At 42.1% G+C, this 24,930-nt stretch overlaps 1 protein-coding gene and 1 long non-coding RNA gene across 3 annotated transcripts; both read right to left on the bottom strand.

Moving 5' to 3' along the window:
* Positions 1-1,188: 1,188 nt before the first annotated feature.
* Positions 1,189-19,737, bottom strand: c25h12orf75 (chromosome 25 C12orf75 homolog). 2 transcript variants are annotated; one of them, XR_016487679.1, is made up of 7 exons: positions 19,458-19,639; positions 10,024-10,048; positions 5,947-5,982; positions 5,568-5,647; positions 4,501-4,540; positions 4,204-4,342; positions 1,189-4,099 (listed from the first exon to the last, which is right to left on the bottom strand). XR_016487679.1 is itself a non-coding variant. In XM_021567959.3 (6 exons), exons 1-5 carry the CDS (start codon positions 19,498-19,500, stop codon positions 4,536-4,538), a joined length of 189 nt encoding a protein of 62 aa, XP_021423634.1. In that variant the 5' UTR covers positions 19,501-19,737; the 3' UTR covers positions 1,189-4,342; positions 4,501-4,535. The 2 variants fall into 2 exon arrangements, 1 of the variants encoding a protein (XP_021423634.1); XM_021567959.3 differs by having other exon boundaries at positions 1,189-4,342; positions 19,458-19,737.
* A 2,206-nt stretch (positions 19,738-21,943) lies between these two features.
* LOC118941167 (uncharacterized) lies at positions 21,944-24,902 on the bottom strand. The gene is made up of 2 exons (XR_005037485.2): positions 24,679-24,902; positions 21,944-24,440 (listed from the first exon to the last, which is right to left on the bottom strand). It is a non-coding gene; the product is annotated as an uncharacterized LOC118941167 (long non-coding RNA).
* Between the last annotated feature and the right edge of the window lie 28 nt (positions 24,903-24,930).

The raw sequence follows: 24,930 nt of genomic DNA, 5'->3' as shown, positions 1-24,930 counted from the left end.
AGGACACATCGGCTTACTTGCTTCATGAACAATGAACGGCATAAATAAATGTCAAAACATGATAATCAGTGGTTAGAATGGTCCCCGGATAGCCTTGGTCAGATTCCTCTTTCTATTAATGTCAGACTGTGTGAATGTGATCTACATTTTCACACTGTGAAAGAAAAGTTGTTTTCATAGGAAGTCTTCCGATTTCATAGGAAGGTTTGGCCTGCTGGATGTGCTCACTGCTCTCCCGTTGATAACGTATGTGTCCCAAATGCAACCTTATCGCCTATATAGTGAACTACTTTTTGAGTCAAAAGCGGTGCACTATTAGCCTGTAGGAAATAGGGTGCTATTTGGGAGGCAGCCAAACACGGCCGGTTGTGATCTAATTAGCCGCTGCTGGGAAGAGCAGTCTACTATCTGGTGCTGCTGAAGATAAAACTGAAACGACAGGTCATATGATATTTATGATGCGGCAGACAGCAACTGAACCGGGGCCAGTTGAGATTTATGCCGGCAGGCCTACGATCAATGAAACAATACATTCTTTGTTTCTTTATATAGATAGTCAAAGCTGTGTTTATCTCATTCACAGCCATGTAACACTAGAAGCCAGGGCAATAGGGCACTGTAGTCTTTATCTTTCTATCTAACTTGTTGTGTATTTGCGTACTGTATGTGTGTGTGCACGTGCATGCATGTGAGTGTGTTTGCAGGCACATCCTCTGGCAGTAAACTACTAGTCAATAATCTTGCTCTCTGTCCCACAATTGTCTCATTAATTAAGATGGCACTACAATATTGCTTTCATTCTAACAGAAGCATTTGTGGTACTCAAAGCAAATAATATGACTTCAGTTTGAAAAACATACCTCCCTGGAGGGCAAATCCAGGAAGAGTGGAAAGAGAAATGCAGGGGGGGGGAAAAAAACACCTCCTCTTCCGCCTCTCTCTCTTCTCCTGTCTCCCTCCTCCTCCATCTACTCCCTATACCGTCAATTACCGAGCTGGAAGAATGACTTGATACTGCTTGAGGGACTTCGTTCAATAACGACAAATGTTCCTCAAAGCAATGCTTCATTTTGCTTCCCAGTCTGTAATGCCACTAAGAATGGATGTATTGTAATCCCTGAAGCATGGTCATATTGACTGGAAGACACAAATCCATTTCATAAAGACTACAATCAAGAACTACAGCGGTGCAGACAATAGAAAATACTTTAATCATAAATAGATCAGTGATAGGACAAGTAATACAGGGCATGTCGGGTTATAAACAAGAATGACTCTCTAAAGCAGCTGTGGTCCTTCTTACTGTGTTTGAGGGTGTACTGAGTATACACAAAGTGACCCGGAACAAGTTAGGAGCATCAGTGATTAGGAACAGTATCTCATACAGTAGTAAATAGCATAAAAGGTCATCAATTGGTTCTCAAGTGATCATCTACAGTGGTTTTCTCATGTGTTTTCTCTTTTCCCAAATGTATTATGGACACATGTACATAAGGAGATACATCCAGAATAAGAAGCCTCCAGCACATCTGCTTTAGCCTCAAATTACTCCAAAGTAATCGATTCCCCTGTCGTCGTAATCATGTGAAGCACCATGAACAGTATACCAGTGAGTCTTCCATGAGCTATATGCTAATATAAAATGGGTGGTTAGAGCCCTGAATGCTGATTGGCTGACAGCAGTGGTATACCAGACGAATACCACGGGTATGACAAAACATTTATTTTTACTGCTCTAATTACGTTGATAACCTGTATAGAATAGCAATAAGGTAACTCGGGGGCTTGTGGTATATGGCCAATATACCGCCCCCCTCATGCCTTAATGCTTAAAGGAACCACAACACAGTAAAAAAAGACCAGGGTTCCATGGACGTTGCTTTTTTAACACAATTTCTCATACCTTTTCTCCATCCTCCTAAGAGCTACATTCATTCCGTACACAGCTAGCTATGCTTGGCTATCAACTCCTGTGTTGATCTTCTGTAGCAACTTTTCCTTTCCCAGAGGGGCTTTTGAATACCTTTTTTTCATCCTCTTCCCTCCCAGTCTTCCTAATTTGAATTAAGCAGGATTAGCTCAGTGACATTCACCCTCGTGTTACACAAGGGTGGCAGGTTAGTGGTTAGAGCGTTGGACTAGTAACCGGAAGGTTGCAAATCCCCGAGCTGACAAGGTACAAGTCTGCCCTGAACAGGCAGTTAACCCACTGTTCCTAGGCCGTCATTGAAAATAAGAATTTGTTCTTAACTGACTTGCCTAGTTAAATAAAGGTAAAAAGTGTGGAGGAGTTGGCCAGAACAGATGAAAAGGCGGGCACAGACAGCCAATTAATTTCAACGACGTTGATTCAACTAGTGTTTGCCCAGTGGGAACGGCGTTGCACTGTGAAAGCCAAAGGCCAGAGGATTCTGATGGAGCCTCAACAGAAAGGAAATGTAGACATCAATAAAAAGGGGTGGTAGCCGTGTAGTGGCAGAGCAAAAACTGTGGGGTGCTCTTTAAATCGGTACACATCGCATTCATAAGCGGCCTGACACAGATTACTGAATAGAGAATATAATAACATCTCTACTCCACTCTACCTGGTTTGAGATAAGAATATAAGAATAGGGAGGGGTGTGTGTATGGAATATAAATGTAGATTACGCTCCCTGGCTACTCTACTCAGTAATCTGTGTCAGGCCGCTTATGAATGCGATGTGTACCGATTTAAAGAGCACCCCACAGTTTTTGCTCTGCCACTACACGGCTACCACCCCTTTTCATTGATGTCTACATTTCCTTTCTGTTGAGGCTTGAAGAGAACAAAACATCTCTTGAATCTCAAGTGTGTGAGCATGGTTAGCATGGCCCACTTCCCTGTTACTCTATGGTCGTGGTGGTGAAGATGCTGTATGTACATTAAATCACGAACAGGAACTGCATGTAGATGAATGACATTGGATGGATTCTCTATTCCCTTCAGACTTCTAATTCATGCTCTGGGGGGAGATATTGTGGCGTGTGAATATGCTGCCAGTGTTATGGTTTCCAACTACATTCACTGATACAGTTGTTCATAATGAGACATATAGATTCAAATATATGTTTAGGCAAACCTTTGCTAAACAATGTAGTTCAGATTATTTTTGACTGATTATCTTTCCAATTAAATGTTATAATAAAATGTGTACATTTAGTTTTCAAAAGGAATCATTTTAGAAATGTAGAAATAGAAAAGACAACATTTTACAAATTGCATTTGGAGAGTTTAACTCTTAAAAAAACAACGAGTTCTGGATGGTGACGCAGCTGCTAAAATGGCCAACAAGAGCTACTGTATGTGGAACACTGAGATCAGTTGCTGGAACCTGGAGTAATAATGCATGTATTGTTAACAATCTGATGACGTCAGATCTCAGATCAGTTCAGACCTTTGTGGGTAAAGAAACGTAAGAGTAGTATCCTCAATGCATCTTTACCCCCACTCAGACTGATGATGTCATGTTAGCATGATTCACAGGTTAAATGACAACACAACACTTAATAACCTCAGACATGAATGACGCACACAACAGATGCTCGCTACAGTACAGTCAGGCTACAGTACCAGCCAGTACACCCACAGGAGGTCCCCCATCCGTTTGGTACCAAAAGTTACAAGTAGGTCCATTTGTATTTAGACAGTAAATGCAAGTGGTTTAACAAGCAATAGCAGCAACCAACTAGAAAATAACATAACACAATCTCCAACTGGGTTATAGAATGTTGTTTTCATGAATCTCAGAAATTATTTACAGTATCTGATACTGAACAAAACATGAAAACTGGGTGACCTAAAATACTCCATAATCATAAAAGTGAATAGCACTGCTTGTGTTTGAGCCACTGTGTGGGTCCACTATCCCTCCCACCACATAAAACATCTATCTACACCAGCACTTGGATTAAATGTTTACAGAGCCTGTCGAGGAGGTGTCTCAGTGTGACTGGGCTGTGTGTGTCACATCTCTTCCTAAACACAAGGAGCTCGTCCAGAACATTGCCCCGGATTCCATAATGTTGGTCCCAATATCCACAGTCGTCCCGTACCCACCCGACTTCTCTGCCCGGCTTCCTGTGAGGGTCAGAAAGGGCAAAGAATCCTCAGACAAAGGCATCCATTGAGGGTCTACTCGGTGCCACTCTGAGGCAGTTTCCTCAGGACCCAAGCAGGCTGACCTCATATCTGCCTGATTCCCCAGGGTCTTTCGGTCTGTCTCACTCTTACGGAGGCAGGGATGTGAAGATGAGTCAGTAATCCTCCTCTCAACGTAGAAATGTAATGTCTCTGTATGTTCTGAATATTGTAGTTACAGTCCTGAAAAGAATAATAGCACATAGCCATACACAGGTCAACCACCAGGTTACGTAAGATGTTTTTGAGTACAAAATCAAGAATCAATGTAGGCTGTCACTCAATTGCAGTATTATCATGTCAAGAAGATAGAATGAAGGGATGTGTAAATGGTTGTCTACCTGTGATGCATGTCAATGATTCCCTTCTATATCTGTTAGTCTACAGAGAAAAAGAGAGACGGCAAAATTAGAAACATTAGGAAAATTGTGAACATTAGGCTTGAGTCAAATGCCCTTGTGTTGTCTACATCAACCCTTTATATTATTCACACACACACACACACACACACACACACACACACACACACACACACACACACACACACACACACACACACCTCCCCCTTATGGAAATCTACACTACCAAGAATTCACAGCCTCTGGTTTCCAGTCTCTCTTTCTAATAAGGACACAGATGCCACACTACTGGCATCAGATGTCTCACAACTCCTAAACCATCATCAGCCATATGTTCTGAAGACTCCCCGTGGCTGTTTTTGCTCATCAAACAACCTTATAGACTTCTGCTGTTATATCTGCATCTCATAACCAACAACAAGGTCAATAGAAGCTGACAGTCGACTCTACACACCAAGGTCCTTGGCTGATTATCTTTTAACTCATGTTTAGGGCACGCACGCACGCACACACGCACGCACGTACACACAGATTCAGAGATTAGTGACCTTCCCAAAGGGCTCTATAGAAAAATGTTCATGTTCACAGCCATCACACACACAATGAACTTTCCCCCTCTACTCCTTTTACAACTGAGACCAACTTTGTCTGAAGACGACGTGGGGTTTTCTTTGAACACGGAGAACAAAGACTAGAAAGATGGAGTCTTCAAGGGACTTTTCTGTACAGTATTTCCTTTTTTGCTTGATGTTGTCTCTTTTACTGTAGCAGGGCGTTACATAGTAAAGCCATGGTTAATCGAAGGACAGCGATTGGAGGTTGTACTGAAATCACATAATGGAGGAATCAATTAGTCTATTCTGGGGAGGGGTGTGTCCATGTCCAGGAGGGGTAGATCATCTGATATGTCCCGTACAGTCAACACAAGTAGAAAACTTGACAACTACGTTACAACCAATTGTATTGCAATGACTATCCACTGATGACCATCCTGTCCAATCATCCTCACTACACAGACGCTGCACAGTATACATAGTTGTCATATTTACTTTTGTCTGTGGACTTGGACTGGCTGCCTGCAACGGTGGTCATGTCAGATGGTAGACCTACGTACACCCCGCCATAGTTCCTGAGGGAGTAGGGAAAAGGGTCAAAGGTCACATCAAAGAGCACATGACTCTAAGCCTATGTACTTTGGCTCCCACCAAACAACAGGGCATCCTGTGAGTTAGCACTGCAGTGTGTGGGTGTGTACAGTATGTAACCAAAACACATTAGGGAAGCAGCAGTCCAGGGGACTACTCTAATCCAACCATCTAATGACTGTAGGAACACACATGGTATGAATTGTGTTTGGGATCAACCTTCTCAGAGCAGGAGGAAAACAGTGAGGAGTAAGACGAGAGGACAAGAGGGGAGGACACTTACCTTCTTTTCTCATCGTCTGGTGAGGACTCATCTGTCCTGATTGAGACAAGAATCACAGATCAGCTCACAGGACTTGATACAATGCTCAGTGCTCAAACACATTGTACAGTCGTGGCCAAAAGTTTTGAGAATGACACAAATATTAATTTCCAGTTTGATGCTTCAGTGTCTTTAGATATTTTTGTCAGATGTTACTATGGAATACTGAAGTATAATTACAAGCATTTCATAAGTGTCGAAGGCTTTTATTGGCAATTACATGAAGTTTATGCAAAGAGTCAATATTTGCAGTGTTGACCCTTCTTTTTCAAGACCTCTGCAATCCGCCCTGGTATGCTGTCAATTAACTTCTGGGCCTCTTGAGGATTGACCACAAGTTCTCAATGGGATTAAGGTCTGGGGAGTTTCCTGGCCATGGACCCAAAATATTGATGTTTTGTTTCCCGAACCACTTAATTATCACTTTTGCCTTATGGCAAGGTGCTCCATCATGCTGGAAAAGGCATTGTTCGTCAACAAAATGTTCCTGGATGGTTGGGAGAAGTTGCTACCATAAAGAATGGTACCATTCTTTATTCATGACTGTGTTCTTAGGCAAAATTGTGAGTGAGCCCACTCCCTTGGCTGAGAAGCAACCCCACTCATAGATGGTTTCGAGATGCTTTACTGCTGGCATCACACAGGACTAATGGTAGTGCTCACCTTGTCTTCTCCGGACAAGCTTTTTTCCGGATGCCCCAAACAATCGGAAAGGGGATTCGAAATTACTTTACCCCAGTCCTCAGCAGTCAGCAGTCCAATCCCTGTACCTTTTGCAGAATATCAGTCTGTCCCTGATGTTTTTTTTCTGGAGAGAAGTGGCTTCTTTTCTGCCCTTCTTGACACCAGGCCATCCTCCAAAGGTCTTTGCCTCACTGTCCGTGCAGATGCACTCACACCTGCCTGCTGCAATTCCTGAGCAAGCTCTGTACTGGTGGTGCCCCGATCCCGCAGCTGAATCAACTTTAGGCTACGGTCCTGGCGCTTGCTGGACTTTCTTGGGCGCCCTGAAGCCTTCTTCAAACTGAGGCAGCAGACTTTGTGAAAATTAATATTTGTGTCATTCTCAAAACTTTTGGCCACGACTGTACATAACACCCAACATGACACAAACAAATGATTGATATATAGTTGACATCAATGACTTGGTTATGAGCTGGGCAAGACTTGGTATGGCACTGTGAGGGCACTGATCAAAAGGAAACAACCATGTGGATGGTTTCCACCTACAATGAATGTAGGTTAAATGGGTAGTGGACTATGTCATGTACATTGTCACATTTACCTTTCTTCTCTGTCCATAAAAGAGGCATGAAAAAACAAGTGTATACATGAACTGCCAGTCAAAGTGTGTGTGTGTGTGTGTGTGTGTGTGTGTGTGTGTGTGTGTGTGTGTGTGTGTGTGTGTGTGTGTGTGTGTGTGTGTGTGTGTGTGTGTGTGTGTGTGTGTGTGTGTGTGTGTGTGTAGCAGGACTAGAGGTGTGTTGTGTTGCAGTGCTGAACCCCAACCACTGACTGGCCGTGGTTGGCAGTGTGCTGCTGTCAGTCCCCATTGGTCCTCGATTAAGCACTGTAGCTGCTCAGATGTTTATCAGAAAGTACACACACCACACGCACACACACACCACACGCACACACACGCCACACGCACACACACGCCACACGCACACACACACACCACACACACACAAAGTGATTCAAGAAAATGTTTTGGAAATGGGTGCCTGCTCTCCCTTCCCACACCATGATGATGGAGGTGGCTCACCGTGCCTATTGAAGACCTATGTTCCCTTTATAACATAATTCATACAATTAGCCTTGAATGGAAAATGGCTGTTCCTTTGATTTACTGAACAGGGCTAATTCATTGTAATAGAAGTTCTGGAACATGTATTAATTGCTCTACACATTAATATTCTATAGGCAAAATATTTGAAGGCCTTGATACAAAAGACTGAACATTTTAATTTGATTACATGACAGTAGGCGTTTTGAGGTCTTGCAATGTAATATCCATAAGACCAGTGTAATAGCCCATTTTGAATTTAGTCAGATTACATTTCTCTATATCTTTCTCTACCATTACTAATACTAAATCAGTGTTTCTAATGACAACCAAATAGGTTTATGCCATACAGGAAAACTCATGCTTTGTATTAGAGGTTGACCGATTCATTGGAATGGCCTATTAATTAGGGCCAATTTCAAGTTTTCATAACAATCGGAAATCTGTATTTTTGGACACAGATTTGGCTGATTTATTTTAATTTAAATTCTTCTTCTTTTTTTACACCATTATTTAACTAGGCAAGTCAGTTAAGAACACATTCTTACTTTCAATGACGGCCTAGGGGAACGGTGGGTTAACTGCCTTGTTCAGGGGCAGAACGACAGATTTTTACCTTGTCTGCTAGGGGATTCAATCTCTTAACCTTACGGTTAACTAGTCCAACGCTCTAACCACCTGCTATACATTGCACTCCACGAGGAGACTGCCTGTTACGCGAATGCAGTAAGCCAAGGTAAGTTGCTGGCTAGCATTAAACTTATCGTGTAAAAAACAATCAATCAATCATAATCACTAGTTAACTACACATGGTTGATGATATTACTAGTTTATCTAGAGTGTCCTGCGTTGCATATAATCGATGCGGTGCGCATTCGCGAAACAGGACTGTCGTTGCTCCAATGTGAACCTAACCATAAACATCAATGCCTTTCTTAAAATCAATACACAGAAGTATATATTTTTAAACCTGCATATTTAGCTAAAAGAAATCCAGGTTAGCAGGCAATATTATCCAGGTGAAATTGTGTCACTTCTCTTGCATTCATTGCACGCAGAGTCAGGGTATATGCAACAGTTTGGGCCACCTGGCTCGTTGCGAACTAATTTGCCAGAATTTTACGTAATTATGACATAACATGGAAGGTTGTGCAATGTAACAGGAATATTTAGACTTATGGATGCCACCCGTTAGATAAAATACGGAATGGTTCCGTATTTCACTGAAAGAATAAACGTTTTGTTTTCGAAATGATAGTTTCCGGATTCGACCATATTAATGACCACCAAAGGCTCGTATTTCTGTGTGTTATTATGTTATAATTAAGACTGATTTGATAGAGCATTCTGACTGAGTGATGGTAGGCACCAGCAGGCTCGTAACCATTCATTCAAACAGCACTTTCGTGCGTTTTGCCAGCAGCACTTTACAATGCTTCAAGCATTGAGCTGTTTACAACTTCAAGCCTATCAACTCCCGAGATTAGGCTGGTGTAACCGATGTGAAATGGCTAGCTAGTTAGCGGGCTGCGCGCTAATAGCGTTTCAAACGTCACTCGCTCTGAGACTTGGAGTAGTTGTTCCCCCTGCTCTGCATGGGTAACGCTGCTTCGAGGGTGGCTGTTGTCGATGTGTTCCTGGTTCGAGCCCAGGTAGGAGTGAGGAGAGGGACGGAAGCTATACTGTTACACTGGCAATACTAAAGTGCCTATAAGAACATCCAATAATCAAAGGTATATGAAATACAAATCGTATAGAGAGAAATAGTCCTATCATTCCTATAATTACTACAACCTAAAACTTCTTACCTGGGAATATTGAAGACTGATGTTAAAAGGAACCACCAGCTTTCATATGTTCTCATGTTCTGAGCAAGGAACTTAAACGTTAGCTTTCTTACATACATATTGCACTTTTACTTTTTTCTCCCACATTTTGTTTTTGCATTATTTAAACCAAATTGAACATGTTTCAATATTTATTTGAGGCTAAATAGATTTTATTGATGTATTAAGTTAAAATATGTGTTCATTCAGTATTGTTGTAATTGTCATTATTACAAATAAATAAATAAAACAAAATCGTCCGATTAATCGGTATCTGCTTTTTTTGGTCCTCCAATAATCGGTATATGAATCGACATTGAAAATTCATAAATCGGTCGACCTCTACTTTGTATCCCTCCCTCCCAGGAAGGCAATACCTTGCTGAGTCTATGAAACCGTGATCTATGAGACTGTTGCTGTACTTACAAATCTTTGGAGGTTTCTGCAGGTCCTGTGAACACAAGGAAGAGAAAAAGAAAATCATTACACAATTCTCATTATTTTGTTCTGGATGGTAGATAATGTGTGGATTACAGTAGAAATGTACTTTTTACCCAGTAAGTGGTGGTGGTGGTGGGGGGGTGTTGAGGTGGTCTTGTCTCACAGCAAAAGACCACTCCACACCCATCACATCAACCAACCATTACTTATCCATTGACACAGTGTCTGTCGCTCCTCTTTGTACTCTGTGTGGTTTATTTATAGGGACGCAGTGCATTACATGCAGAAACATCAAACATGAAAAACTCTGTCCTTGAATCATTATTACAACTTCTTTTTTTTAAATAATAAAAAAAATGGAAAGAAAGATAACAACCCAACTAAGTGACCAAATGCCTGCAACCCAGCGGTTGGGTCAACCAAACAACCCAGCGGCTGGGTCAACCAAACAACCCAGCGGTTGGGTCAACCAAACAACCCAGCGGTTGGGTCAACCAAACAACCCAGCGGTTGGGTCAACCAAACAGCCCAGCGGTTGGGTCAACCAAACAGCCCAGCGGCTGGGTCAACCAAACAACCCAGCGGTTGGGTCAACCAAACAGCCCAGCGGTTGGGTCAACCAAACAACCCAGCGGTTGGGTCAACCAAACAACCCAGCGGTTGGGTCAACCAAACAACCCAGAGGTTGGGTCAACCAAACAACCCAGCGGTTGGGTCAACCAAACAACCCAGCGGTTGGGTCAACCAAACAGCCCAGCGGTTGGGTCAACCAAACAGCCCAGCGGTTGGGTCAACCAAACAGCCCAGCGGTTGGGTCAACAAAACAACCCAGCGGTTGTGTCAACCAAACAACCCAGCATTTTTTAGAGTGGACCTTCAACACTGTTTCTCACCCACAATAAAGTCAAACACAGAGCACCCAGAAACAATAACACTTAATCAACGCGCCACTCTACCTTGCTATATCGGAAATGCGGTAGGCTCCATACATCACTTTTATTAACACAACTATCTGACTTAACGGCTCCCTTCCCACTCGTTGAAGATGTTACAGAAGTCAATGAGGCACAGCTTAATGACCACCACTTCAAATCAAATTGTATTTGTCACATGCGCCGAATACAACAGGTGTAGGTAGACCTTACCATGAAATGCTTACTTACAAGCCCGTAACCAACAATGCAGGTCAAGAAATAGAGTTAAGAAAATATTGACTAAATAAACAAAAGTAAAAAATTTAATAAAAATGAACAATAAAATAACAATAACAAGGCTATATACAGGGGGTACCGGTACAGAGTCAATGTGCGGGGGTACAGGTAAAGACCAACTGTAAAGGCTCCTGGAATTGCCTGGTCAAAAGGACAGAAAGAGCGCTGAGGGTGATGTGGGCTGACTGGGCTCTTAGTGCGTCCTGTAATTTGACAGAGGAGTTATTGGCGGATTTCGAGTTGCACTCCAGAGCTCTCCTGGGTAGACTGTATGGACACCTGACCCTAATCACCAACTTCACACTGAGAGGGGCCTTGACATGGATGTGTAGGTAGGCCATGTAGGGCAAAGATAAGTAGTGGAGACAGGTAGAGGTCACAACGCAGCCAGGACTGGCTCTGAGAGAGAGGAGGGAGAGATATGGGTGGACGGGACCAGAGGAAGAGAAGGGATAGAGAGAGTTGGACAGGCTCTGAGGGAGGAGGGATAAGGAGGGATGGATGGACCTGTCAGATATATTTCCCTCTGTATTATGGAGGTTGTCAGAGAAATGTAGAGATCACAACAAAGCCAGCATTGGCTCTGGGGGACAGGAGAGATAGAGAGGGCTGGACCTTAGAGAGGGTTGGACCTTGATGGATATCATGTATACTCTGTATAATTTTTTTTTAACCTTGATAAGCAAGGGTCAAATCGACCAACAGCCTGCAGTGGACTTAGCTTATGTCAGGTAGATAGTGTCATGTAGCTATAGTCATACATCATCTAGCTTAATAAACTCAGAAAAAAAAGAAATGTCCCTTTTTCAGGACCCTGTCTTTCAAAGATCATTCGTAAAAATCCAAATAACTTCACAGATCTTCATTGTAAAGGGTTTAAACACTGTTTCCCATGCTTGTTCAATGAACCATAAACAATTAATGAACATGCACCTGTGGAACGGTCGTTAAGACACTAACAGCTTACAGACGGTAGGCAATTAAGGTCACAGTTATGAAAACTTAGGACATTAAAGAGGCCTTTCTACTCACTCTGAAAAACACCAAAAGAAAGATGCCCAGGGTCCCTGCTCATCTGTGTGAAAGTGCCTTAGGCATGCTGCAAGGAGGCATGAGGACTGCAGATGTGGCAAGGGCAATACATTTCAATATCTGTACTGTGAGACGCCTAAGACAGTGCTACAGGGAGACAGGACGGAAAGCTGATCGCCCTCGTAGTGGCAGACCACGTGTAACAACACCTGCACAGGATTAGTATATCCGATACATCACATGCGGGAGAGGTACAGGATGGCAACAACAACTGCCTGAGTTAAACCCTGCCTTTCTAAGGTCTTCGAAAGCCAAGTTAACAAAACAGATCACCGACCATTTCGAATCCCCCGTACCTTCTCCGCTATGCAATCTGGTTTCTGAGCTGATCATGGGTGCCTCTCAGGCACGCTCAAGGTCCTAAACGATATCATAACCGCCAACGATAAGAGACAATACTGTGCAGCTGTATTCATAGACCTGGCCAAGGCTTTCGACTCTGTCAATCACCACATTCTTATCGGCAGACTCAAAAGCCTTGGTTTCTCAAATGACTGCCTCGCCTGGTTCACCAACTACTTCTCAGACAGAGTTCAGTGTCTCAAATCGGAGGGCCTGTTGTCCGGACCTCTGGCAGTCTCTATTGGGGTGCCACAGGGTTCAATTCTTGGGCCGACTCTTTTCTCTGTATACATCAATGATGTCGCTCTTGCTGCTGGTGATTCTCTGATCCACCTCGACGCAGATCGATACACCATTCTGTATACTTCTGGCCCTTCTTTGGACACTGTGTTAACCAACCTCCAGTTGAGCTACAATGCCATACAATTCTCCTTCCATGGCCTCCAACTGCTCTTAAATGCAAGTAAAACTATATGCATGCTCTACAACTAATCGCTACCAGGACCTGCCCGCCCGTCCAGCCTCACTACTCTGGACGGTTCGCACTTAGAATATGTGGACAACTACAAATACCTAGGTGTCTGGTTAAACTGTAAACTCTCCTTCCAGACTCACATTAAGCTTCTCCAATCCAAAATTAAATCTAGAATCGGCTTCCTATTTCTCAACAAAGCATCCTTCACTCATGCTGCCAAACATACCTTCGTAAAACTGACTATCTTACCGATCCTTGACTTCGGTGATGTCATTTACAAAATAGCCTCCAACACTCTACTCAGAAAATATGATGCAGTCTATCACAGTGCCATACGTTTTGTCACCAAAGCCCCATATACTACCCACCACTGCGACCTGTATGCTTTCATTGGCTGGCCCTCGCTTCATATTCATCGCCAAACCTACTGGCTACAGGTCATCTATACGTCTTTGCTAGGTAAAGCCCCGCCTTATCTCAGCTCACTGGTCACTCAGCAGCACCCACCCGTAGAACGCGCTCCAGCAGGTACAGTGCCTTGCGAAAGTATTCGGCCCCCTTGAACTTTGCGACCTTTTGCCACATTTCAGGCTTCAAACATAAAGATATAAAACTTTATGTGTCCCACTTGTTGTTGATTCTTCACAAAAACAATCATGAAGTGGAACGACATTTATTGGATATTTCAAACTTTTTTAACAAATCAAAAACTGAAAAATTGGGCGTGCAAAATTATTCAGCCCCTTTACTTTCAGTGCAGCAAACTCTCTCCAGAAGTTCAGTGAGGATCTCTGAATGATCCAATGTTGACCTAAATGACTAATGATGATAAATACAATCCACCTGTGTGTAATCAAGTCTCCGTATAAATGCACCTGCACTGTGATAGTCTCAGAGGTCCGTTAAAAGCGCAGAGAGCATCATGAAGAACAAGGAACACACCAGGCAGGTCCGAGATACTGTTGTGAAGAAGTTTAAAGCCGGATTTGGATACAAAAAGATTTCCCAAGCTTTAAACATCCCAAGGAGCACTGTGCAAGCGATAATATTGAAATGGAAGGAGTATCAGACCACTGCAAATCTACCAAGACCTGGCCGTCCCTCTAAACTTTCAGCTCATACAAGGAGAAGACTGATCAGAGATGCAGCCAAGAGGCCCATGATCACTCTGGATGAACTGCAGAGATCTACAGCTGAGGTGGGAGACTCTGTCCATAGGACAACAATCAGTCGTATATTGCACAAATCTGGCCTTTATGGAAGAGTGGCAAGAAGAAAGCCATTTCTTAAAGATATCCATAAAAAGTGTTGTTTAAAGTTTGCCACAAGCCACCTGGGAGACACACCAAACATGTGGAAGAAGGTGCTCTGGTCAGATGAAACCAAAATTGAACTTTTTGGCAACAATGCAAAACGTTATGTTTGGCGTAAAAGCAACACAGCTGAACACACCATCCCCACTGTCAAACATGGTGGTGGCAGCATCATGGTTTGGGCCTGCTTTTCTTCAGCAGGGACAGGGAAGATGGTTAAAATTGATGGGAAGATGGATGGAGCCAAATACAGGACCATTCTTGAAGAAAACCTGATGGAGTCTGCAAAAGACCTGAGACTGGGACGGAGATTTGTCTTCCAACAAGACAATGATCCAAAACATAAAGCAAAATCTACAATGGAATGGTTCAAAAATAAACATATCCAGGTGTTAGAATGGCCAAGTCAAAGTCCAGACCTGAATCCAATCGAGAATCTGTGGAAAGAACTGAAAACTGCTGTTCACAAATGCTCTCCATCCAACCTCACTGAGCTCGAGCAGTTTTGCAAGGAGGAATGGGAAAAAATGTCAGTCTCTCGATGTGCAAAACTGATAGAGACATACCCCAAGCGACTTACAGCTGTAATCGCAGCAAAAGGTGGCGCTACAAAGTATTAACTTACGGGGGCTGAATAATTTTGCACGCCCAATTTTTCAGTTTTTGATTTGTTAAAAAAGTTTGAAATATCCAATAAATGTCGTTCCACTTCATGATTGTGTCCCACTTGTTGTTGATTCTTCACAAAAAAATACAGTTTTATGGAGGGTCCGTCATGGTCTGGGGCGATGTGTCACAGCATCATCAGACTGAGCTTGTTGTCATTGCAGGCAATCTCAACGTTATGCGTTACAGGGAACACCTCCTCTTCCCTAATATGGTAACCATCCTGCAGGCTCATCCTGACATGACCCTCCAGCATGACAATGCCACCAGCCATACTGCTCGTTCTTTGTGTGATTTCCTGCAAGACAGGAATGTCAGTGTTCTGCCATGGCCAGCGAAGAGCCCGGATCTCATTCCCATTGAACACGTCTGGGACCTGTTGGATCGGAGGGTGAGGGCTAGGGCCATTCCCCCCAGAAATGTCCGGGAACTTGCAGGTGCCTTGGTGAAAGAGTGGGGTAACATCTCACAGCAATAACTGCCAAATCTGGTGCAGTCCATGAGGAAGAGATGCACTGCAGTACTTAATGCAGCTGGTGTGAGATGCTCGCATGGAATAGCCTTCATTTCTCAGAACAAGAATAGACTGATGAGTTTCTGAAGAAAGGTCTTTGTTTCTGGCCATTTGGGACGGTAATCGAACCCACAAATGCTGATGCTCCAGATACTCAACTAGTCTAAAGAAGGCCAGTTTTATTGTTTCTTTAATCAGAACAACAGTTTTCAGCTGTGCTAACATAATTGCAAAAGGGCTTCCTAATGATCAATTAACCTTTTAAAGTGATAAACTTGGATTAGCTAACACAAAGTGCCATTGGAACACAGGAGTGACGGTTGCTGATAATGGGCTTCTGTACGCCTATGTAGATATTCCATAAAAAAAATATTTTTTTAAATCAGTTGTTTCCAGCTACAATAGTAATTTACAACATTAACAATGTCTACACTGTATTTCTGATCAATCTGATGTTATTTTAATGGACAAAAAAATGTGGTTTTCTTTCAAAAACAAGTACATTTCTAGGTGACCCCAAACTTTTGAACAGTAGTGTATGTTTTCATGGAAAACAAGGACATTTCTAAGTGACCCAATACTTTTGAAAGGTACTGTATATATTCTTCATTCCATTCCTTTACTTAGATTGGGTGTTTTGGGTATATGTTGTGAAATTGTTAGATATTACTCGTTAGATATACCAATACCATTTGCCAAACACGTGTATGTGACCAATAAATTTGATTTTGAACACTATATAACTTTTGAAAAACAAGGTAACAACACCCCCTCCCGTCCTCCATCTTCTCCATAATAACACCACTCTTCGACAAAGCTGTCCACCGAATTTTACTCATGTAATTGAAGGAATGGCGTTAGAAAAATATGAAATATATCAAATTCATAACAAACACCACAATTTTATCCTTAGATATAGAAGAGGAGGCCAAAGCCTTTATACAGAAACAGTACATGGGGTGTGCCTTAAGACAGAACAGAGTGGCCCATTCACAACCCTTACAAAAGCTTATTCATCATCAAGGCCACTCAGATCTGCTTACACAAGAGGAGGGATGAGGAGCCCAATATCCAGTACGTTTAGAAGGCACTGTCCCATTGAGTCTCTGGACAAACACATGGGTGTGGAATGAAAAAATGAGTGGGAATCGAAAGAAAAAACAATTGGGCTACAGGTTGTGAGGAGATTTTAAAACAGGCTCACACACATAATACCACTGGTAATTTATCTAACAGCTGTGTTGTGCAACACTGCTGATATGATCACATTTAGGTCTACACTACCGCTTCCGATACTGTTATGGATGGGTGTAGTGTCACCTTGTCCAAATTGATGTTTCCAATAGGCTATGTGAAATGCGAAGACCTTTGCATTGAAAATGGACAGATGCACTACACTGCCAAAAGTATATGGACACCTAGGTGTCGAACATCTCATTCCAAAATCATGGGCATGAATATGGAGTTAGTCCCACTCTTTGCTGCTAAAATAGCCTCCACTCTTCTGGGAAGGCTTTCCACTAGATGTTCAAACATTGCTGCGAGGACTAGCTTCCATTCAGCCACAAGAGCATTAGTAAGGTTGGCACTGATGTTGGGCAATTAGGCCTGGCTCGCAGTCGGCGTTCCAATTCATACATCCCAAAGGTGTTCGATGGGTTGAGGTCAGGGCTCTGGGCAGTTCAGTCAAGTTCTTCCACACCGATCTCGACAATACCATTTCTGTATGTATCTCGCTTTGTTCACGGGGGCATTGACATGCTGAAACAGGAAAGGACCTTCCCCAAACTTTTGCCAGAAAGTTGGAAGCACAGAACCATCTAGAATGTAATTGTATGCTGTAGTGTTAAGATTTCCCTTCACTGGAACTAAGAACCCTAGCCGAACCATGAAAAACAGCCCCTTATTCCCCCTCCACCAAACTTTACAGTTGGCACTATGCAATCGGGGAGGTAGCATTCTCCTGGCATCCACCAAACCCAGATTCGTCCATCGGACTGCTAGATGGTGAAGCGTGATTCATCCCTCCAGAGAACGCTTTCCCACTGCTCCAGAGTCCAATGGCGGAGAGCTTTACACCACCCCAGCCAACACTTGGCATTGCGCATGGTGATGTCAGGCTTGTTTCCTCCTGCTTGGCCATGGAAACCCATTTCATGATGCTCCCGACAAACAGATCTTGTGCTGGCATGGCTCCAGAGGGAGTTTGGAACTCGGTAGGGTGTGTTGCAACCGAGGACAGACGATTTTTACACACTGCGCACTTCAGCACTCGGTGGTCTCATTCTGTGAGCTTGTGAGGCCTACCACTTCGCGGCTGAGCCGTTGTTGCTACTAAACGTTTCCACTTCACAATAACAGCACTTACAGTTGAACAGGGAAGCTCAAGCAGGGCAGAAATTTGATGAACTGACTTTTTGGAAATGTGGCATCCTATGATGGTGCCATGTTTAAAGTCACTACAGCTCTTCAGTATGGGCCATTCTACTGCCAATGTTTGTCGATTTCAAGGCTGTGTTCTCGATTTTATACACCTGTTAGCAACGGGTTTGACTGAAATAGCAGAATCCACTATTTTTAAGGGGTGTCCACATACACTACATGGCCAGAAGTATCTGTGCACACAGTAAAAGAGTGCCAATTCCATTTGATTCTATCCCATTCTGTATATGTAACTAAGCTGTTGAGTTCATAGATCAATAGTTCTGACCTCTACCACACATGCATCATAATGACAGTGTCACATGTCCTCACATGTCCTTGTCCCTGAGCTTGAGAGTGACCTCTAACCATGGGCTTAATGATCCCTCACAGAGACCCTCACACATCTTCCCTTTGTATTACACTCATGCATAACCATGCTTCTCATCTACTATACAGCTAGAATACTAGTTCACAGTATTTTCCTCCAGGGTCTCCCTTCCAGGAAGTGGAACTAGAGCAAATTCAGAGAAAATAAAACATGAACCTGTTTTTCGCATTAGCTGCCTGGGGTTCTGTTAGAGAAGGAGCCTGTCTGGCCTTTGCTGAGGCGCGCGCGCACACACACACACACACACACACACACACACACACACTTGCTCTGATGGTTAGTGAGGTAATTCCACAGGCGCTCTGATTCTATCACCATCATTTTCCGACCACAGCAGCAGCCAGTGATTGCTAAAAAGAAAATGTATTTTTATTCAGGCATCGCTCATTGATTCAGAAAAACAGTACATTACTTCAGATTTAAAAAGATGTGTAGTGTGTATTAACCTCTCAACCTGAAACATTCACAAGTAGGAGTAAGACCTTAAGGTATTCGCCCAGTGAAATGTATCCTTTTGTGGGCTTTCGATGAATAAAACTAGGATATTGAGTAAGCATTTCAAAATTAGCAGTCACAAGGAGAGCCAGCATCAATCACCTGGAGATACAACAACGGACAACCGATAGCTGCTGAGATGTCAAAGTCCTGTCTTTCTTTCATCCACAACACCCATTGAGAGAACTGGACGCCACAGACTTATTTGAAAACACACACACACAGCCTATAGACTCGCCCTTGAAAGCATTACAAGACTATTTCTGTTTTAAATTCCTAAAAACTTTGCTGTCTCCTGGTTACCAGGGGCCAAAGTCTGAGCCTAAAAACCCTGAGGCAACCTCTGCACCCAACCACTGTCAACCCCTGAGATCACCATACACATACGGTACACACCTGGATGCAGAAAACCACTGCATACAGCACACACACCCATAGTGAAAACATTCAACCCTCCGCACCCCCAAACAGCCAGATGATCTGGAACAGGAACACTCACCCCCTCCTGAGGTGCTGGCGGCTGAGGAATTGCCACAACCCATTTTGCATAGACGCTGCCACTGGGAAGGAGTTGTATTATGTGTCTCAGTCACACTGATTTACTATTTGGTGGTATGCTCCTGCACTCTGTGTCCATCCCCTCTGCAGCGCTGAACTGAGTGGTGTGTGTGAAAGCATGGAGATACTGTTATATTCACAGAGGGAGGGGGAGATGGGGAGTGGGAAAGAGAGAGCGAGAAAGATGCTCTGTCCTCACATGATTTGCTATTTTTCTCCACCCTGACAGGGTTGTCCAGGAAACGGGGGAATGGGCAGGAGGGTGTCGAAGAAGCCAGCCAATGGCAAGCTTCAAGTTCGGCTAGGCTTTATAAGGGACATTCCAGCTTTTATGTATGACTCTCCAAATTCATGATATGGTAACACATGTTATGCCGCTCTGGATAAGAGTGTTTGCTAAATTACAAAAATATAAATGTTAAAATAAACGAATAAACTGTTTTCACCCCCGCCCCCGGAAACCTCTCTCAAAGCTACGGATCCGGATCTGTTATTTACAGACACATTTCTTTCTACTTAGCTGCTCACACTCCTCCTCTCTTCGTGTTTATCACCTTCTTTCGAACCATGATGATGTCGCCTATGTCTCTGCCTCAGCTGAAATAAAAACCATGTGGCGATTTGAACAAACATTCAATGACATATGTCTGTTATAACGTATATTGCAGTTGCACAAGCAGCATGTCGTCGCTACACATTGCATTGGAGCAAAATTAAACTGCGTTTTGGGTGATGTAAGCTAATATTTGTAGTTGCTGCCATATCGTCGCTGAAAACTAACACTGCTAATTTGACTGCTTGTCTGCCTCTTGCTTAGCCAATGTTTACAATAATTATTAGAAAATAACATTAAATCGCTAATTAGACTGCGTGTTAGTGTCGCGTGTATGATACGCTGCCTAGATAGCTGCATGGAATGCTGCGTTCATGTGCTAGTCGGAACCATGAAACATTGACCTATCCGATATTTTAACTGATTGTCGTCACATTATGTTCGATTTTTTAAAATTGTTTTGAACATGTATTATTTAGGATACATTGTTTGCTACTGTATCTGTTCAACTGGATTTAAAATACTAGAATTCCTATTTATGACCAAATAATGTAAAAATGTTATTCCCACCACATTATGAACTGTGATGGTAAGGGTAGAATGCGGTGGTAATGACAAAATGTTAATTCATTTGTACTTACCTTAAGACCTGAAAAGACACACAAATTGCATATACTGTATGATCATGTTGAAATTTAACACTTATTTGCTAAATAAGACCATTACATTTTATTGAGTGATTTGATCTCTATTTATGTGACTTACTATGGTTATTACTGTCTTTAATTATTTATTAATTTATTATTCTATAAGATACCCCCAAATTCAACCAAGGATAGGACAAGAGCACATACTAACAAAATCAAACAAGATCCTATAGATACCAATAGTATTTATTTGTATTTATTTATTTAACCTTTATTTAACTAGGCAAGTCAGTTAAGAACAAATTCTTATTTACAATGACGGCCTAACCCGGCAAAACTCAAACCCGGACGACACAAAGAAAGACAAATCAAGAGACAAGAAAGTGGTGAACTGTGAAACCAATCTCACAACTTTCCCAGTGAGAAAAAAGGGTAGAAAAAGGAGGCAATGGAAAATGAACCAAAGAAACAGCAGATCAACTATCCAGAGAGGAGTGGTTATGGAGTCATACCTGTCAAGGAACACACCACCACACTCACAGGAAGTCTTACAGCTACAAAATGATGACCTATGTCCTATTCAAACTCGGAAACCCTAAGACAGAGAGGCTGTAGAAAAGGTGTAAAAAAAAAACAGATCCAAAGTCTACAAGGATCTATGTATGGTCAATATGAAGTTGAAGGCCACGGAAAGAATACGGAGGGAAATGATTTTTAAAAATATATAATAGATTGTCAGAGAAGATCAGAATTTTGGATTCCTCCGGTACAAAAACAAAACAACAAATGCGGTCAAAGCCACAGAATCTGAAAAAAATAACATAACACCATCATCTCAGAGCTGAGAGAGAAATACCAGAAGCAACCGAGTGCAAAAGACCCACCAGTGATATCCAAGGTTTTGGCTGGGAAAATACTGAAAAAGTATTGCATGGTGAAAATGGCAAATAGAATTTGGATTCTCTGCGAAGACAATGCGGGCAAACAACAAAACGGCCAACTTGTCTGTGGTACTCAAAAAAGAAACAGTCGAATGCAATCAGCCCATCAATAGAAGATTAAATAAAACTTTTTTAGGAACGTGATGGTAACAGTCGAGCATCAACAGGAAAAAGGAAATAAAATGCAGAAGCGATACATGAACGACACACTGGCAAAACTCCATCCGAAGTTCAAGATAGAATTACCAGAGGTCAAGCGGTCATACACAGAGTTCACCAAAATAAGTCCCTTTTGAATTCAAATGTTTTATGTGAAATGTTATTTCCATGACACTGTCATTACCACAATGCTAAGTCATTACCATCAGGGTACATATTTTTTAGGAAACAGTGTATTAAATTGATTTACGATTTCTCCCATATGTGAACCTTATATGCTTGTTCTTAATCCCTAAAATAATGTCAAATATAAAGATTTTGATGTGGTAAAAACATGTTTTTGAGTATCATCAAGACATATATGGACATTTAGACATGACAATGATGAATACATATAATTAAGAAAACTTCCAAATTGTAACGAAAATATTATTACAAAAAAATAAAAAATCATAGAAAATGCCTTAATTACAGAAATTGTATCTTTCTTTTCAACTAAAATAGCACATTTTATGACGTTGTGGTGACATTGTACAAATTGCAATTTGTAACATATCATCCGAAATGGATGATGCACATCCACAAATTAATACATACCATATGAAATATAACATATCATACTAAATGGAGTGTCCCGGATTTAGATTTACTATGTTACGTCTACCCCGGAGTCCGGGTTGAGGACAGTTTTCACAATAACAAGTGTGTGTGTATTGGCAGTAGTTTGTAGGCCTAGTAAACCCTCAAAAACCTGTGTAGGTTACTGATTCCCTTCAAGTTAATCGTTCTTATGGTTTCCCTATGCAAGGCCACAGCAACAACTCTTTTTTTTTCTGGTGACATGCATGATGTTTCAGGTGTTGTTTTACAATGTCGGCAGTGCATGCTTGGCATCAGATGGAGCTATGTGGTCCAATTCCTTGATAAATACAGAGATGTTTCTCTGCCCTCTCCAAACCTTGAGGGCAGAACCTTCATTAACTCTGGGTGTGCACACGCACATTATGTTAACAGCTTTTGATGAATACAGTACACTCAGTCTTCACCTTTGTGTAGGATTATGAGTAACCTACAAGGATTATTACAGAGCTAGATGCCTTGCAATTTCAAAAGCCAAGACCTCTTCCCATCTCACCACTGGGAATGTGATGACAGAAATAAAAGCTTAAATAAATAATTCTCTCTACTATTATTCTGACATTTCACATTCTTAAAATAAAGTGTTAATCCTAACTGACCTAAGACAGGGAATTTTTACTAGGATTAAATATCAGGAATTGTGAAAAACTGAGTTTAAATGTATTTGGCTAAGGTGTATGCAAACTCCCGACTTCAACTGTATGTATGTATGTATGTATAAATATATATATACACACACACACATACATACATACATATCATAGAGGTAGGCTTCAGAACCAATTGCACAATTAGTTTGTGCATCACTATTTTAAACTACAATCAGTCAGACCTACTTTCATACAGTAGGTCTTGAATCAATTGATTCCCTTTTTCGTTGACTTTTCTTTTCTTCCTAGAGTCCGTGGTACTGCTTCTCCTCATCCTTTATTGACTTTTCACATTTGTTTTTTTATTGGCTTTTTCAGCCCTTTTTAATTTGCTCTTAACGCCTTTTCTACTGCCTGTGGTATATATTGAAGCACTCAATGTGCAGTGGCGCTTTGCATTTCTCACATGCATAGGCAGTGCGTTTGTCACAATGACGACGTCTCTGGAACCGGTGCATCGTGTTGATTGGCCAGTGAGAAGCTTTGTCATATCTTGCCTGATCTTCAACAGTGGCAGCCAGTAGAGATCTCCTTCCGTGGCTCAGTGGTCTCATGCCAAACTTTTGCATAAGAGACTGTGCCACTATTCATGAGAAGGTGAGCAGGTCGATTGTCCCTCCCATAACATCTCTGTAAAATAAATGGCTGTTTACGAGTGCACTTTTGAGAGACCATGCAAAGATGGGCCACCACCACTTCTTAGAACTGATGGAGATATAGTATCTTGAAACCTGTAGGTTGTGAAGAACAATGTGCTCATTGTATCGGTTGATGCATTTTGTTGTTGGACTTTGTCAAAAGGCACATCGCTCCTTGTTCCATCTCTTGACAGAGGTCTCACTGTATTTCTCCTCCATGTTTGTTGCCACTGTGATAATGTTATTGTCTTTCTAACGGACCAGCAACTTGTCTCCTTGGCTCAAAACCTCAGAGGTTCCCCAGGTAACTTCATGAAGTCTTTCTGTGGCTTGAATGGGACATCAAACAGACGATTTTGCCTCATCGTTCCAGATCTCCCATATCCTCTTTTTGTCATTTCTTTGCGGAGTGCAAGTGAAGTGGTTGTCATGAAGGAACTTGCAACCTTGAGGTCCATGACCCAACCCAGTCTCAGGGAGGAGAGTGTGGGGTAGTGAGGGGTAGGTCATCATCACTGATAACGTTGTTCCTGTCATGATCTGTTTGCATAGGTTCAGCATACACATTCAACAGCCTGGCTGTTGTCCATATCTGACCCACCGCTATCACAATCTCTGAGGGATAACTGCAATGTTGCATGCCTTGTCTGGGCAGTCACCTAGATCCAACATATCCAGAACTTTACTCAACGTGAAACTAAAAGAAAGAACAGAGTAGAAAGTTAGGTAGAACAAGAACTATGTACAGTATGTGTATAAATATGTGTATACCTAGATGCACTGTGTTATTCCATCGGTCAACATGTTTACACATTCTATGACCACACTGAACAAAGTTGAGTAATTGCAAATGCATATATCAATACTAGACACCTTAAAGATGATGTGTACCAACAAATCTTTGTCCTATCTTAATGTTAACATACTTTACTAACCTTTTGTTTGGGAGCTTTGACGCAGCTATCGTCTTCTTCGTGCTTCTTCACCTGCATTGCTTGCTGTTTGGGGTTTTAGGCTGGGTTTCTGTACAGCACTTTGAGATATCAGCTGATGTACGAAGGGCTATATAAAATAAATTTGATTGATTTGATTGATTCTCGTGGCGCAACCAGGAAGTAAACAACTCTGGTCATGTGACAATCTACAATAAACATGTGACACTGCACATATTTCATTGAAACCCTTTA

The sequence above is a fragment of the Oncorhynchus mykiss genome, chromosome 2, assembly GCF_057628025.1.
Source record: "Oncorhynchus mykiss isolate SJ-2025 chromosome 2, ASM5762802v1, whole genome shotgun sequence".
Taxonomy (NCBI): Eukaryota; Metazoa; Chordata; class Actinopteri; order Salmoniformes; family Salmonidae; genus Oncorhynchus; species Oncorhynchus mykiss.
This window is presented reverse-complemented; position numbering and strand designations above follow the sequence as displayed.

Coding starts and splice junctions, on each gene's coding strand:
- c25h12orf75 (XM_021567959.3), bottom strand. CDS start 19,500: ATGGGTTGTGGCAATTCCTCAGCCGCCAGCACCTCAGGAGGGG. Junction 10,049..19,457: donor CGCCAGCACCTCAGGAGGGG/GTGAGTGTTCCT, acceptor TTGTGTTCACAG/GACCTGCAGAAACCTCCAAA. Junction 5,983..10,023: donor GCAGAAACCTCCAAAGATTT/GTAAGTACAGCA, acceptor TGTCTCAATCAG/GACAGATGAGTCCTCACCAG.